Below are 18,272 nucleotides of genomic sequence, written 5' to 3'. Positions count from 1 at the left end.
GAAAATTAAATATATAAAAATTATTATCAAATTTTTTTTTTCGAAATCAATTTAAAAACACTTTCATCTTATTCCTTGTCGGTTCCTGATTCCAAAAATATATAGATATGATATGTTTGGATTAAAAACACGCTCAGAAAGTTAAAACGAAGAGAGGTACAGAAAAGCGTGCTATCCTTCTCAGCGCAACGAATACCCCGCTCTTCTTGTCAATTCCACGTGCACTGCCTTTGCCACGGGCGGTGGAGTGACGATGCTACGAGTATACGGTCTTGCTGCGTTGCGTTGCGTTCAGTTTCATTCTGTGAGTTCGACAGCTACTTGACTAAATATTGTATTTTCGCCTTACGCGACTTGTTTCTAATTCATTTGGAGGATCGCTCTCATTCATTACAATGTAACTACTGCTTTTCCTTTTTTTAATCTTTTTTTTTTTTTTTACATGCTTGGACTCGTTCTTGCGAAAGACCACTTCCTGAGGAAGCCAGATATCGTTCTAGCTTAGGCTAGCGTGTTTCCTGAACGCTCCCCCACCAAACAAAACCACCCCCACCCCCCGACACACACAGAGAGAGATGCAGAACAAACATAAGCATCAACCAGACAATTTCCAAATAAAAGAGATGAAATGGGTATAACAGCAAGGCTCAGCTGCTGCTTTTCTTTAACAAGATAACTTGGCGAAGATGGAAAACACAAAACAAAACAAAATAGCTGAAGATTCTTGTTCCTTGAGATTTCTTTCTCGACAAAAATTAAAAGCCTCTAGATTAAAAAACAAGTCGCGTAAGGCGAAAATACAATATTTAGTCAAGTAGCTGTCGAACTCACAGAATGAAACTGAACGCAATGCCATTTTTCAGCAAGACCGTATACTCGTAGCATCGTCAGTCCACCGCTCATGGCAAAGGCAGTGAAATTGACAAGAAGAGCGGGGTAGTAGTTGCGCTAAGAAGGATAGCACGCTTTTCTGTACCTCTCTTTGTTTTAACTTTCTGAGCGTGTTTTTAATCCAAACATATCATATCTATATGTTTTTGGAATCAGGAACCGACAAGGAATAAGATAAAAGTGTTTTTAAATTGATTTCGACAATTTAATTTTGATAATAATTTTTATATATTTAATTTTCAGAGCTTGTTTTTAATCCGAATATAACATATTTATATGTTTTTGGAATCAGCAAATGATGGAGAATACGATAAACGTAAAGTTGGATCGTTTTATAAATTTTTATTTTTTTTTTACAATTTTCAGATTTTTAATGACCAAAGTCATTAATTAATTTTTAAGCCACCAAGCTGAAATGCAATACCGAAGTCCGGGCTTTGTCGAAGACTACTTGACCAAAATTTCAACCAATTTGGTTGAAAAATGAGGGCGTGACAGTGCCGCCTCAACTTTCACGAAAAGCCGGATATGACGTCATCAAAGACATGTATCAAAAAAATGAAAAAAACGTTCGGGGATTTCATACCCAGGAACTCTCATGTCAAATTTCATAAAGATCGGTCCAGTAGTTTAGTCTGAATCGCTCTACACACACACACACACACACACACACAAACACACACACACACACACGCACGCACATACACCACGACCCTCGTTTCGATTCCCCCTCGATGTTAAAATATTTAGTCAAAACTTGACTAAATATAATAAAAAAATACACAACTTCTTCAAAGTTTAATCATTACGACGAGTTTTTTTTTCGACGTTATGATGGGAACTGCTTCACTTATTGACAGAACCGTAGAACCGTGTTTTTAACGTGAAAAAATCTAAACAAAACAACTGGCAAGACAGAAGAAGAAACAAGTCGCGTATAAGGCGAAAATACAATATTTAGTCAAGTAGCTGTCGAACTCACAGAATGAAACTGAACGCAATGCAACGCAGCAAGACCGTATACTCGTAGTCCACCGCTCACGGCATAGGCAGTGAAATTGACAAGAAGAGCGGGGTATTCGTTGCGCTGAGAAGGATAGCACGCTTTTCTGTACCTCTCTTTGTTTTAACTTTCTGAGTGTGTTTTTAATCCAAACATATCATATCTATATGTTTTTGGAATCAGGAACCGACAAGGAATAAGCTGAAAGTGTTTTTAAATTGATTTGGACAATTTAATTTTGATAATAATTTTTATATATTTAATTTTCAGAGCTTGTTTTTAATCCGAATATAACATATTTATATGTTTTTGGAATCAGCAAATGATGGAAAATAAGATAAACGTAAATTTGGATCGTTTTATAAATTTGTATTTTTTTTTACAATTTTCAGATTTTTAATGACCAAAGTCATTAATTAATTTTTATGCCACCAAGCTGAAATGCAATACCAAAGTCCGGGCTTCGTCGAAGATTACTTGACCAAAATTTCAACCAATTTGGTTGAAAAATGAGGGCGTGACAGTGCCGCCTCAACTTTCACGAAAAGCCGGATATGACGTCATCAAAGACATTTATCAAAAAAATGAAAAAAACGTTCGGGGATTTCATACCCAGAAACTCTCATGTCAAATTTCATAAAGATCGGTCCAGTAGTTTAGTCTGAATCGCTCTACACACACACACACACACACACACACACACGCACAGACAGACAGACACACATACACCACGACCCTCGTTTCGATTCCCCCTCGATGTTAAAATATTTAGTCAAAACTTGACTAAATATAAACAAGTCGCGTAAGGCGAAAATACAATATTTAGTCAAGTATAGCTGTCGAACTCACAGAATGAAACTGAACGCAACGCAACGCAGCAAGACCGTATACTCGTAGCATCGTCACTCCACCGCCCGTGGCAAAGGCAGTGCACGTGGAATTGACAAGAAGAGCGGGGTATTCGTTGCGCTGAGAAGGATAGCACGCTTTTCTGTACCTCTCTTCGTTTTAACTTTCTGAGCGTGTTTTTAATCCAAACATATCATATCTATATATTTTTGGAATCAGGAACCGACAAGGAATAAGATGAAAGTGTTTTTAAATTGATTTCGAAAAAAAAAATTTGATAATAATTTTTATATATTTAATTTTCAGAGCTTGTTTTTAATCCGAATATAACATATTTATATGTTTTTGGAATCAGCAAATGATGGAGAATAAGATAAACGTAAATTTGGATCGTTTTATAAAATTTTATTTTTTTTTACAATTTTCCGATTTTTAATGACCAAAGTCATTAATTAATTTTTAAGCCACCAAGCTGAAATGCAATACCGAACCCCGGGCTTCGTCGAAGAGTACTTGACCAAAATTTCAACCAATTTGGTTGAAAAATGAGGGCGTGACAGTGCCGCCTCAACTTTCACGAAAAGCCGGATATGACGTCATCAAAGACATTTATCAAAAAAATGAAAAAAACGTTCGGGGATTTCATACCCAGGAACTCTCATGTCAAATTTCATAAAGATCGGTCCAGTAGTTTAGTCTGAATCGCTCTACACACACACACACACAGACACACACACGCACACACACACGTACATACACCACGACCCTCGTTTCGATTCCCCCTCGATGTTAAAATATTTAGTCAAAACTTGACTAAATATAAAAACAAGTCGCGTAAGGCGAAAATACAATATTTAGTCAAGTAGCTGTCGAACTCACAGAATGAAACTGAACGCAATGCCATTTTTCAGCAAGACCGTATACTCGTAGCATCGTCAGTCCACCGCTCATGGCAAAGGCAGTGAAATTGACAAGAAGAGCGGGGTAGTAGTTGCGCTAAGAAGGATAGCACGCTTTTCTGTACCTCTCTTTGTTTTAACTTTCTGAGCGTGTTTTTAATCCAAACATATCATATCTATATGTTTTTGGAATCAGGAACCGACAAGGAATAAGATGAAAGTGTTTTTAAATTGATTTGGACAATTTAATTTTGATAATAATTTTTATATATTTAATTTTCAGAGCTTGTTTTTAATCCGAATATAACATATTTATATGTTTTTGGAATCAGCAAATGATGGAGAATAAGATAAACGTAAATTTGGATCGTTTTATAAAATTTTATTTTTTTTTACAATTTTCCGATTTTTAATGACCAAAGTCATTAATTAATTTTTAAGCCACCAAGCTGAAATGCAATACCGAACCCCGGGCTTCGTCGAAGAGTACTTGACCAAAATTTCAACCAATTTGGTTGAAAAATGAGGGCGTGACAGTGCCGCCTCAACTTTCACGAAAAGCCGGATATGACGTCATCAAAGACATTTATAAAAAAAAATGAAAAAAACGTTCGGGGATTTCATACCCAGGAACTCTCATGTCAAATTTCATAAAGATCGGTCCAGTAGTTTAGTCTGAATCGCTCTACACACACACACACACAGACACAGACACACAGACACACGCACATACACCACGACCCTCGTTTCGATTCCCCCTCGATGTTAAAATATTTAGTCAAAACTTGACTAAATATAACAAGTCGCGTAAGGCGAAAATACAATATTTAGTCAAGTAGCTGCCATTTTTCAGCAAGACCGTATACTCGTAGCATCGTCAGTCCACCGCTCATGGCAAAGGCAGTGAAATTGACAAGAAGAGCGGGGTAGTAGTTGCGCTAAGAAGGATAGCACGCTTTTCTGTACCTCTCTTTGTTTTAACTTTCTGAGCGTGTTTTTAATCCAAACATATCATATCTATATGTTTTTGGAATCAGGAACCGACAAGGAATAAGATGAAAGTGTTTTTAAATTGATTTGGAACATTTAATTTTGATAATAATTTTTATATATTTAATTTTCAGAGCTTGTTTTTAATCCGAATATAACATATTTATATGTTTTTGGAATCAGCAAATGATGGAGAATAAGATAAACGTAAATTTGGATCGTTTTATAAATTTTTATTTTTTTTTACAATTTTCCGATTTTTAATGACCAAAGTCATTAATTAATTTTTAAACCACCAAGCTGAAATGCAATACCGAACCCCGGGCTTCGTCGAAGAATACTTGACCAAAATTTGAACCAATTTGGTTGAAAAATGAGGGCGTGACAGTGCCGCCTCAACTTTCACGAAAAGCCGGATATGACGTCATCAAAGACATTTATCAAAAAAATGAAAAAAACGTTCGGGGATTTCATACCCAGGAACTCTCATGTCAAATTTCATAAAGATCGGTCCAGTAGTTTAGTCTGAATCGCTCTACACACACACACACACACACACGCACGCACGCACATACACCACGACCCTCGTTTCGATTCCCCCTCGATGTTAAAATATTTAGTCAAAACTTGACTAAATATAAAAAGAACAAAAAGAAATAGGAAGAAGCCAACGAAGAAGCCAATCTTTGAGGAGGCTAGAGTGAAAGGAATGACGCACATTGACGTGACAACACCATAATTACCCAGCTCGTCCTTTCCCCATTTCATTCTGATCGCTTCTTGACGCAACAGGGGCAGGAAATGAGGACCACAAGCACATGACACGGGGTGGAGGGGGAGGGGGACGAGAAGGGGGGTGGGGGGTGGGGGGTGGCTACTGCCTTATATTTTTTTTATTATACTTTTATATTTTATTATATTTTTTGCAGAAGGTAGGAGGAGCTAGAGCTGGCTCAGTCCCCCCCCCTCCCCCTCCAATTCCCCCCCCTCCCCCTTTCTCCCCCATGTTTCATGTGCCAGGATGTAACATTTTGTGCAGGGAATCTGACCATTATAGTCCCCGCATTATTCATGTCAAACGACCGACTTCTAATTTTTTTTTTAAGAAGGCAGAAGAGCTAACCACACACACATGCCACCCCTCCTTCCCACACTCTTATGTCAGGATGTCAAATTTTGTGCACGGAATCTGATCATTATAGACCCCGCACTATGCACGTCAATCGATCTGAAGTGAATGAGTTCATCACAGCATTGCCCAGACCTGTTTACCCCCATAAGTGTTTTGGAGTAATGCTCAGCCCCAAAAATAGTAATCCTGGCACAAAAATAGTAATCATCCAGCATTCGTCGCCAATTACAACGCACATGACAACTGTGTCTGCGAAACGCAATCATGCACATATATCCATCATTCACAAACAAAACACATCAGTCAGTTTGTGTAGTCATCATAATTTCAAAGAAGATCACATCAAAAGCACATGCATCACTGATTCTTTTTCTTTTGCTCGTAGTAGGTCTTTTTCAGTGTGTCAAGCGCTTCTCTACTGTACTTGCGCTTGCCGAATATATGAGTGAAGGCGAGACTTCACCACAAGAAGGCTCTCCAGCGTCTCATCAGACAGACATGATCTCTGGTCAGTCCTGTGCTTTTTCACCCCATTTTGCCATTGAAAAAACAATGCCAAACATGTGAATTAATTAAAAAAAATATATATATATCTAAAAAAAACAAAAACAATTTTAACTTTTTTTTTAATTTATGAAAATCGTAGTCTTGACACGGATCTATAGCGGAATGGCGTATTTTTTGCAAAAAATCGTAATAAATTACGCCAAAATCGTAAGGTTAAACAGGTCTGATTGCCTGTCTTGGTCTCGTAGAGGCCACAAGTCAGTTGATAACTCTTTGGTCTAGAAGTTAGAACTAGCGGAAATAGTGAGCTTTATTAATCCATCAGTTTAGATCAAGAAATAAGAATGGTGATTGTGAGAAGATTTTGTGTACGTGATCTTCAGAAAGGCAGCTAGATGCCATTTTTATCAGGGGTGATGATCACGAATGTCTTCTCCCAACCCTCGTATATTTTCACACTGTATTGTTTGAAGACTAATCCTGACATGGTATACTGGAAAGCAAGTCGCGTGTGACCAGAATCAGTTCATTATTGTATTCAGACACTCTAGAGCTCGCTAATTTGGAGGTTCTTTGCTTGGGGGCCCGGTAGCTCAGTTGGTAGAGTATTGGACTTGTGATCGGAAGGTCGCAGGTTCGAATCCGGGCCGGGACGGACACGGGTCAACTTTATGTGCAGACCCACAATGGCACGTAAAAGATCTTGGTCATTCTGCCATAAGTGCAGGTGGCTGAATACACCTAAACACGCAGACACCTGGGTAGCGCGACTCCGTTGCTGCTAGCTTTCCACTGGGAGGAAGCGACCCGAATTTCCCATCGATGGGACAATACAGTAATGAAAATGAAAATGAAATGGAATGACAATGTCTGTAGCCGTGTCCAAAGAATCATATCACGAGTAACTGTATATGTCCTTGTCCTTTAGTTTTGATGAAGACAGACGAATAATTGTGAGAAGATTTTGAGTTCGCAAAATACTGAGGCAGCTGGACTCCAAAATAATTATTTTCAAGGTTATTTTGGACTTCCTGGTTATGATCACAATTCTTTCTCCAACCCTCGTATGTTCTCACCACTATATTATCTACTCATCCTGACGCAGGAAAGGAAAAGCAATCAGTGTGTGCTAAGAATCAGTTCACTGCCTTTCTCTGACCATCTGGTTCTCGCTCATTCGGAAAGTCCTTGCTTAGAATGACAATGTCTACAGTCTCATCCGCAGAATCATTTGACGAGTAACTGTATCTGCCCTTGTACTTGCCTTACAAGCCTGATACTAATTGGTGGAGGCTTTGGCACTGAATTATCCGCAAAACCCCGAAGTCAACAGCATTTAGGTAAGGTCAGAGCGAGGGATCACATATCTCCGTGCGTATGATTTGTTCACCTCAAAATTGTCATTCGGTTTTGTGATTCATTTCCAGTCTCAGTATGGGATGAATACCTCATAATTATTTGTCTGCCTGAAGAGATTGTTTATGGCGCTGAACTCATTATTTTTCTCTTCCCGCTAACTCTTGCGAGTGGTGGGTTTTTTTTTCAGTCTGTGAACTGCTCACGAACCGACGGTGGGCGTTAATGGCTTTTCAGCTGTGGACGTCTTTCTTGTTTGTTTCGTTCTTTCTGAATACTTTTTGTGTTGTTGCTGGTATCACCATAATGTCAATCTGTCCGCCAACGCACCCCTGCGCTGCCCACCATTTTCTTTCATCATCTCCTAATCCATGCGTTCTCTCCCGGAGCTGTCACAAGCTTCATGTCGTCATCTGTTGTACCTCGTTACGGTCGTTCAGACATGAGAATCGAAAATGACCAAAAAGGAGGAGATAGTTTTCCAAATCCAAAATAAGACAAAATGTTTTAACAGTGATGTAAGAGATATTGATGTTACACATGAGAAGTGTTGCTTACAGCTTCAAAATCAATTTAATGTGTCCATTTTTCATATTCAACCTGAGCACCCAGAGAGGTTCAAAATGAGGAATTACTCTAAAAGGAAGATTCACATGCCTGGGTCGTTGTGTTTCGCATCCATGGCTGAGGACGTTAATGCCGTTTCTTTCTTCTTTGTTTCGTTCTGTCGGACCCTTTTTATGTTGTTGCTGTAATCACCATGATGTCAATATCAGTGACATTTGGTTACGGTCGTTTTGTTTCGCGTTCATGGCAGTAGGTGTTATTGTGGTTTCTAAGTTTTTTCTTTTCTTCTTTTTGGACATGGTGGTGTGGTTGCTACCAAGATCATGTCATACGTCAGTTATCTGGCGACGATCGTTGTCTTTCGTGCCCATGGCATGTGCTTTTGGTGAATACATTAACCTATTCTGAAGTTATTAGCCACACAACGGTGCTTTCAGAATCCGAAAATTCGCAAAACTATTCGTCGAGAAAATAGCAAGAACAATAACAATAGAAAGAACACATATAACATGAACAATTTATATCTTCAATGACTACACATGAGGAAACAGAACGTCTTGTTTCTAGATCGCGAGGTATAAAGACGCGTCTTGTTTATTGTAGATATCTGCATGAATTCTTTTCATGTATGTTTATGAAGATGTGCTGTGTTCATCACCATCCGTGTCTGTGTATGCGTGCGCGCGCGCGTGTGTGTGTGTGTGTGTGTGTGTGTGTGCATATATATATGCGTAGTGTGTGTGTGCCCGTGCCTGCATGCATGTGTGCGTGTCTGCGTGCGTGCGTATGTGTGACTGTGTATGCTTGTGTGTGTGTGTGTGTGTGTGTGTGTGTGTGTGTTAGTGCGTATGTACGTGCTTGCGTGCACTCGTGTACGCGCGTGCTTGCATGCGTGCCCGTGCGTGAGTGTGTTTGCGCATACGTGTACTCACAAATCCTCCACTCCAGATGGGGGAGACGCTGTGTGCTCGCCACACCTCCGCCCTGATGCTGGCGATGACCCCCACCACCAGGTTGAGCACCCCCAGGAACGCGTGCACCCCCGACACGACGTACACCGCTAGCACCACTGGTTTCTGCATCATGATCTGCACACAACAAAACTCGCTTTTAGTGAAACCCGCTTACAGTGAAATTCGCTTATAGTGAAATTCGCTTGGTTTCTGCATCATGATCTGGACACAACAAAACTCGCTTATAGTCAAATCCGCTCACAGTGAAATTCGCTTGCAGGGTAATGCGCTAGCACCACTGGTTTCTGCATCATGATCTGCACACAACAAAACTCGCTTATAGTCAAATCCGCTTACAGTAAAATTCGCTTATACTGTAGTTGAATTCGCCTGCAGTGAAATTCGCTTACACTGAAATAGGCTACGTCTATTGTGAAACACGGTTATTGTGAAATACGCGTATAGTGAAACCCCATCACCAGATCCAGCAGTCCATCGAAACACCCTTACAGTGCAACACCACCCCAGCTTTTAGGCCTCTCCATGATAATCCTAGGTTCAAAGAGGAAGGAAAATCAAAAACCATTCAACTGGCATTTCAAGTCGTGCATAGTGTGACAGGTCTGTAGTAAAAACCAGCCAGCAGTTGGCACCAAATGCAACATGTATCATCAAGCAAGAACGTAACCAGCAGGTTTAGCTGTGCTGATAACGCTATTGTTACTCAGTGCAGCAGATCAGAAGTGGACCGTATCCATCAGCCCTAGAAGAACAGTTTCTGAAGTTGTGAACTTAAACAAGGCACAGGAGACTCTTTTCTTGTCACTTCTGGCCCAAAAGCAGTTTTATCTCTGATAGGATCAATTGGGCTTGGCATAACAGCAATTAAAGCTGAGGCATGTCAAACGTCTAGGAAGCACGAACAATTCAAATGAAATAAAACTTTAACTTCCTATAAAGTCTTAAATCAAGACATAGCCTGACAAAATGAGCACTATTTTCCAGAGAGAGAGAGAGAGAGAGAGAGAGAGAGAGAGAGAGAGAGAGAGAGAGAGAGAGCAGTCAATATACCTACAGTAATGAAGTTGGCCCTCAAATCAGTTCAGTTCCACTTCGTTTAGGTTCACCGAGGCTCCCAAGGGAAGCTGCGGTCACGCCGAGACTGCTATGAGACACGTCACAGCGTTGCAACCGCTCGTTCAGCCTGTCTGCAACAGGACACAAGACGTTGAAAACACAGACAGATTCCTCTCTCTCTGGCACCAAAGACGTATATCGACCAGTCACTTGCGGAACCACACCAGCTTGCTTTTGCCCTCCCTCCCTCTTAGCCGGGCCTGGGCAAGTAATGGCGCCGGCAGATCCAGCAGCTTTCTCCTATCTGTCCTCTCTAATCTCATTAATCGTCCTCCTTTCCCGAGGAGCGTGCAGTGTTGCTGCGACACTGGAAGGAGTGTCCCATACAAGACCCTTCTCCCCTTATCCGCAACCTGCCTCCTCCTCTATTCGCACTGACCAACACCAAGGCAAGGAATGGAAAATCTATATGGCCTAGCGTCGCACGCACGAGAAAGGGAGAGCTTGGCATATTTAATCCTTTTTAGGAAAAATGAGGAGTGTGAGAATAATTGCGTTTGCTCCCTGTGCAAATGCTATAAAGATCGATGCCACGGAATTGAAGGAATGGCTTTCGTGGTCGCTTCCGATGGACAGGAGAATGACTGAAAGTGATCCTTCTTCTCTGTTTGAGGGATTTTAGTTTTGTTGTCATAGTCCGTAAAGCCTCAACCCTTAACTACCGGGCCCCCCATTTCTCAACTCCCTATCCGAGCGAAAGTTTAGTTGTTTTCCTCCTCTTGTTGTTGTTGTTGTTGTTGTTGCTATTATTGTGGTAGTGTAAGTCATACCTGCCCTTGCGACCACCTCTCGGAAGCGACCACATGCCCCCAACGACCACTCCGAAGGATCCCGGACATGTCTTTTTTTCTTCTAGATAATTACATTTAGTCAAGTTTTGACTAAATGTTTTAACATCGAGGGGGAATCGAGACGAGGGTCGTGGTGTGTGTGTGTGTGTGTGTGTGTGTGTGTGTGTGTGTGTGTGTGTGTGTGTGTGTGTGTGTGTGTATAGATCAGTTCCGAGAAAACTTCTGGACCGATCTTCATGAAACTTCACATGAGAGTTCCTGGGTATGATATCCCCAGACCATTTTTTCTTTTTCCCGATAAATGTCTTCGATGACGTCATATCCGGCATTTAGTGAAACTTGAGGCGGCACTGTCACGCCCTCATTTGTAAACCAAATTGTTTAAAATTTTGGTCAAGTAATCTTCGACGAAGCCCGGACTTTGGTATTGCATTTCAGCGTGGAGGCTTACTTACAAATTGATTAATGAGTTTGCTCATTAAAGTTGTCATTAAAATAAAATTGTCGCAAACAGATTCAAAATTGATTGCATCGTATTCTTCATCAAATTCTGAATCTAAAAATATATACATATTTTATGTTTACTCTTAAAATGTGATCACAATTAACGAAAATAGATTAACTAGTGCTACGATTAAAATATAAGAAATCGATCCAAAATTGATTTCATCTTATTCTTTATTATTTCCTGATTCCTAAAACATATAGATATAATATGTTTTATTCAAAACAAGCTCAGAAAGCTAAAAAGAATACAGAAAAGCGCGCTTTCCCGCTTACCGCAGTACGCTATTGCGCTATTCTGCCTCGTCAATTTCACTTCGTGTTGCACGAGAAAACTGCTGCGGGGATTGACGAAGCTGTAATGTCTCGGTTAAAAAAAATGCAGTGCGTTCAGTTTCAAACTGTGATTCCAATAGCTTGACTAAAGTTAGTAATTTCGCCTTTCGCGACTTTCCATTATCACCACCTCTCGGTCCCTTGGGTGGTCGTTATGGACAGGTTCCACTGTATTATTTGTGATGATTGACGAAGATAATAATGTTGCTGCTGCTACCGTAGTTCTTTATCGGAAATGTTTCTTGTCGTTTGTATTGTACCTTTATGAGACTTTTAAATGCGCCGTACGAAGGATGAGTCTAACGCAACCTTCTGAATGGAAACAAAATGGAAACAGAATAAATACGGAATTTGCAAGTTTCTCCGTGTCCAATTATAGGTTTTAAGTCCCTGGAATTTACACCTAGCAACGAAAGCCAAAGTTCCGGACAGGGAGACGAAATACAGTCTTTCATTTGCTTGTCGGGCATCCTTTGTGAATAAATAATCACATCAGACTGACTGTCTGCTGTGTCCTGGTCCTTCTTCCTTCCCCGCTTCCTTTCCCATCACTCTTGCTAACCACAGGAATAACAATGAAGACCTAGTACGTCTGTCTCGCCTGGGCTGTAAAGGCACCTTCCTTCCAGGCTACATTTAATATGAATTGGGCGAAGTCGACTTCGCGAAGTCTACTTCAGGGATCGCGTTTACGCACGATTTTTGCGTATTTGACGTCAAAACTAAAGTCCGTTTCTTTTTGCATCGAAGTATCGCAAACGAACGTAACGAGGGTATTACCAGATAATGTCTTGTCGGATAATGAAACAGACATTAGCTGCTCTCCCATCTCGCGCTTCCAAAAGGCGGAAAGTGTGTCTAGTCGTATTAGAGCGGGAAACAAACTCGCAAGGCCCGAAGGTTGGAGACAGCAGGGGTGTTATTCGACAGGCGTGCGCGGAGTTCGACAGGAAAACTCGCCGTATTTAGGTAAGGAGTGTCTTTAAGTCTTTCGTGCGTGTTTTGTTTGTGTCTGTACGTGTTTTCGTAGTACGCAAAAATATTGGTCCGTGACGCGTTTTTTTCGTTTCGTTGCGTATGACTTACGCGTTTTTTAAAAAGCTAGCGCGATCCCTGTTCACTAAGCTCGCTGCGCGAAACTTTAGCACTGAATTGTCTGTCAAAAGACTTCCCGAAGGCAAGTTCGAGCGCAATTAAGGAAGGTCTTTAATGATCTTGTAGACCATCACAGAGCTAGCTGGCCACGCTTATTACATTGCCTGAGAGCAACGTTCAACTTGGACATAATATACCAGAATGTTGCAGTCTGGCTGCTTTTTGCGCGGAGAAGATTTTGTTGTTGTTTTTGCTAAATTAGTATTATGTTTGTTTTTTTGGATATTTATTTTTATTTTTCGCAGAATACATGTCGAATTGACGTTGGTGTTAGTTACGAAGCTGATTCTGCAGAAAAATGTCAGTGCGCATAGGAAACAACTAGGATGCCCATTGTTGGCATGAGTCGGCGTGGAAGGATGCTCTAATCCCTTGTAAAAGGCTAGATTTGTGATCGTACACACGAGAGAAAAGGTTTATTTAATCATAGACATTACTGTTAAAACGCCGAACATCTGTGTCGCCTGTTCTTTAAATGAATTATTCTTACCTTTCGAATCAAACTTTGACTTGCAAAATTCCGTTTGATTTTTTGTCATTTCGCCTGTGTCAGCTTGATTTTTCGTTCTCTGCGGACTTTGTTTCCCCAATTGCAATTGGTTTAAATACAATACATATCAGCGTGTTAATTGTTGGCCTCTTTTCTTTATTAAAACGTTTGCCTCATGGTAAGATGCAAAGTTAATATGCCCAAACAATGTGCATCGAATTGATACAAATTATCTGAAAATGCTGGTCTGCGTTTCATATACTTTGCAGTATTTGAGATTTCTTTTCACCAAGTACATGAAGAAGAATTGTCTTCCCTTAAAAGCACATTTATAAGTCCATCTTGCTGTGCTCCTTTGTCATAATATTAAATCATGGCTTTGCATTTATGCAACAGATCAGAATTTTAAAAAACAAACTGTTTAAACCAAAAGCAGAAGATCTAAGATTTTATTTATGACATAAGATTTCTACTTCAAACTCTTTGATAATATTCAACCAGGATTACCTTCCTCTTTCTCGCGCGGCCGAAAACGGGGTTGTGATGCTCATAGTCCTTACCTTAGAAAATGAAGGCTCAACTAGCTGGTTGTCAATCCAGACAACAGCAAAACATTTTAAAAAATTAAATAAAAAAATAAGTAAATTAAAAAAATCCAAACTAATTAAATTATATTAAATTACATTGAGAAGAAAAAGACTTTAAAAAACGCAGTCTTCAAACTCCTGACAGTCCGGGTATATTTGTTGGGTATGTGACAGTATAAGGTATAGCGGTACAAGATAACCTGATGTATTCTATGTGCCCGATGATTATTTTATTTTCTTCTTTATTCGAATGTAGCTTTATATCCCCCCACCCTCTATTACAGATTGCTCACTTAAAAAAAAAACCTCCCCAATGTCCGATTTCACTGCCATTGTTGCTGTGAATCCGGAAACCATAACTTTATTGTGAATGATTTATTCATGATTCAAGGGGCGAAAAGACGAGCTCGCCAGCATGTAAAAAATTTGTTCATAAATAATTCAAAACTGTATATAGATAAAATCTCTAGCTTGCTCATAGAATCATTGCGTCGAGAAAGGTTGCACGTACCAAGTCGCATGTGCATGCACAGTGTCAGACGCTACCGGAATACATTTAGTCGAAACCTTACCAAATATAAACAAGTCGCGTAAGGCGAAATTACTACATTTAGTCAAGCTGTGGAACTCACAGAATGAAACTGAACGCACTGCATTTTTTCACAATGACCGTAGTCCGCCGCTTGTGCAAAACGGAGTGAAACTGACGAGCCTGTTTAGCGCGGTAGTGGTTTCGCTGTGCTGCATAGCACGCTTTTCTGTACCTCTCTTCGTTTTAACTTTCTGAGCGTGTTTTTAATCCAAACATATCATATCTATATGTTTTTGGAATCAGGAACCGACAAGGAATAAGATGAAATTGTTTTTAAATCGATTTCGGAAATTTTATTTTGATCATAATTTTTATATTTTTAATTTTCAGAGCTTGTTTTTAATCCAAATATAACATATTTATATGTTTTTGGAATCAGGAAATGATGTAGAATAAGATGAACGTAAATTTGGATCGTTTTATATAAAAAAACCAATTCATCACAATTTTCAGATTTTTAATGACCAAAGTCATCAACTAATTTTTAAGCCACCAAGCCGAAATGCAATACCGAAGTCCGGCCTTCGTCAAAGATTGCTTTACAAAAATTTCAATCAATTTGATTAAAAAATGAGGGTGTGACAGTGCCGCCTCAACTTTTACAAAAAGCCGGATATGACGTCATCAAAGACATTTATCGGGAAAAATGAAAACTAATGTCTGGGGATATCATACCCAGAAACTCTCATGTAAAATTTCATTAAGATCGGTCCAGTAGTTTACTCTGAATCGCTCTACACACACACACACACACACACACACACACACACACACACACACACACACACACACACACACACACACACACACACACACACGCACACACACACACACACACACACACACATACACCACGACCCTCGTCTCGATTCCCCCTCTATGTTAAAACATTTAGTCAAAACTTGACTAAATGTAAAAAAGATTATTCTTTGCATCGTAGTTGTACTGACACTATCACAGGCACTTGAAGGGAAACTGGTGAGGATTACAGCAGTGCAACTGGACCACGTAAACATCATTCTACTGTTGCTACTTATTTTATTCGGTGCTGAAGGTATTAGGCTTATATATTAGGCCCAACAAAAAAACAAAAAAACAAAAAAACATCCCTCCCCCCCAAAAAAAAAGGAAGAAGTTTGTTATCGATGACATAACCAGAAAAGTAGATGGGTAGGTCGGTAACTGTGTTATTATATTTTTTAATTTTTAATTTTTTTAAATTTATTTTTAACGATTATTGTCTCTCTTTTTTTTGGTACCCAGGCTAACGTGTCTTTTTATTGGCCGGAACTCGTGCGAGCTGTTTCCTAGCTGTCGGAGAACGGTAGCTCACCTTGTAAAGTCTGCTAAATCGAAGTTTGTCATTTCTACTGACATTTTTAAAATTGTTAAATGATGAGAAAAAAAGAAGTTTTTGGATCAGGAGGGGAAAATGGTGTCGGTCGGGGAACCGTAAACACTTTTTTTGGTAGGTCTTTTTATTTATTCATTTTGTTTCTTGAGATGGATCAAGAATGCCACACACTATTTTAAAAGGGACTCCATGATACAAAAAAGTTATTGATAGCAATAATAGAGAAATAATCCATACTTCATCATGAATATGAATTAAATAAACAGATAGGTAAATAAGGCCTAAAAAAAAATAGGTGTGGTTACGGTAACCCGACCAACCCTATTTTTGGGGGCCGACCCTATAACTTTTTATTACATTTGTCACAAAAATACCAAAAAAAACACCAAGTAAACGAGTGCAGAAAACGCAATGAAAGCGAAAGCGCCCGAGTCGCACACTTATTTCCCTGTCAAGTAGGTTTGATTTGTACACATTAGAAAAAAAAGTTAAAAAAAAAAAAGTGATTGCCTTCCTTCCCACCCTATGTTTTTTGACTATGTTACCGTAACCACACCTATTATTTTTTTTGGCCTAAGAAAGCGACACCTCATCAAAGGGGAGGGACAGCTGATGACTCAAACTAGACGTCCTTTGTCTATCATTCTATTTTTACAACATCTACTTGCTCACTAACTGACTTACACAATCGACCAGTCAGTCAGTTAGTCAGTCAATCAATCAACCAATGGAGCAGAGTGGTTATGTTTCAGCTAATAGTAATAGTGAACAGATCAATATTGCTATACACCCGAGACAAATAAGATGTTAGTCTGAGGTCCATTATCTTCGTTGCATGCGACGGATTCTGCGTGGGCGTATCCCCTTCTGGGTATATTCTTCCTTTATGCATTACCAAGAAACGCCAAGAAACGCACATTCTGCGGCTATCGTTTCCGATAAAGGATTCTTTTCAGTCAAATACTATTCAAAGTAATACATACAAATACACAGAAGAGAAGAATCTCAGCCCAGCACAGACCTTCAAAGTCGTCTCGAGGCCCTGCACGAAATGGCCTGGCAACCAAACCCTCGCAAATATGAATGCTAGCTAATGAAAGGAATGAAAACACGACCATTAGGCTTAACCACAGGGCATGGGAGAAACATCGATTCGTGCGGAGACTGGGAACAGCAACGTTAGAGATGAATGAGTCTGGAAAAGAGAGATTCTGCTCATCCCCTAAGGTTTATCTTCTTACCTCCAACTTTTTTTGAGAAGAACGTGATATGCTTTCCCGCCAACTGGTCAATGTCGTCAGCCAATTGCGCCACACACCGAACACATACACCACTTAAACACGTTTCACTACATCATTGCAGTCTAGTTGTTCAGGCACAGCAAACAGTCTCTACGGTTCTTTGAAAGCAGAACTGTAAATCTTCAGGCTTACATAACCAGTTTTTCGTTTCTTCAGGCTCGTCCGAACTCTCCTTGCCTTACAAAGTACGTGCTTAAATTGGACGTCGAAGAGAGATGTCAGATATGTGCGTGAGAGACAGAGTGGAACAGAACGCAGTCAGCCTGGAGCCTAGCAGGCAACAAAACAGTGTTTGCCTGACAGTCCTCAGGCTTCGATCTCCCGCCACCGCCAGACATAACCACAGATTCGCCGCCGATCGATTGCCGGGCATGCGCAGTGAAGCCGTTCTTTGAGGAGTTCTTATCGACCAGCGAAGCTACCGGGAATAGACTGACTGGTTACTTGCGTTAGGAAGAAGTCGGGCACAGGCGCTGTGTGATGGATTTGGTCTCGGATGCACTATAGCCACGGAAGTTTTGGTCACAGACGTGCGTGACCTTTAGCTGGCCAATTCATCAAGTGGGCTTTCTCTCTGTGTCACTCACCCTGTTGCAACCCCTTCTCCCTCCCAATCCACACCTACCTCCAACCTACTCGCTGTTTCTGCCCTCTGAACGATGTATATGAATAGAAATGACAACCAGCGACACCGCGGCTGACTGCTTTAGTGATAGATAGGCCTTCAAAGAAAAAGCCATTTACATTCCAAATTCATTCGTGCTTGCATTAAAAGTGATGAACAAAATGAATCAAATTAGCAATTATCACCCATCATCAGCTGTATGATCATAACCAATCACTCCCTCTCTACGTTCCTGCTGTCTCCCCCCCCCCCC

General features: G+C 40.2%; 1 protein-coding gene across 3 annotated transcripts in view; it reads right to left on the bottom strand.

The window, feature by feature from the left end:
* The window catches only part of LOC138952866 (transmembrane protein 196-like), a 47,961-nt gene that overhangs the window by 13,270 nt on the left and 16,419 nt on the right, over window positions 1-18,272 (bottom strand). Inside the window, exons 1-3 of one of the 3 annotated variants that reach the window (XM_070324607.1) lie at window positions 17,335-17,724; window positions 10,219-10,355; window positions 9,127-9,282 (exon numbers count right to left, since the gene is read on the bottom strand). In XM_070324607.1, the coding sequence (XP_070180708.1) occupies window positions 9,127-9,279 (153 nt within the window). In that variant the 5' untranslated portion in view covers window positions 9,280-9,282; window positions 10,219-10,355; window positions 17,335-17,724. Of the gene's footprint in view, window positions 1-9,126; window positions 9,283-10,218; window positions 10,356-17,334; window positions 17,725-18,272 lie in introns of those variants that run through there. The other 2 variants (XM_070324606.1, XM_070324608.1) reach the window with 2 other exon arrangements.

This window comes from Littorina saxatilis, linkage group LG17, assembly GCF_037325665.1.
Source record: "Littorina saxatilis isolate snail1 linkage group LG17, US_GU_Lsax_2.0, whole genome shotgun sequence".
NCBI lineage: Eukaryota > Metazoa > Mollusca > Gastropoda > Littorinimorpha > Littorinidae > Littorina > Littorina saxatilis.
The sequence above is the reverse complement of the archived record's forward strand: the minus strand, read 5'-3'. Positions and strand labels throughout refer to the sequence as shown.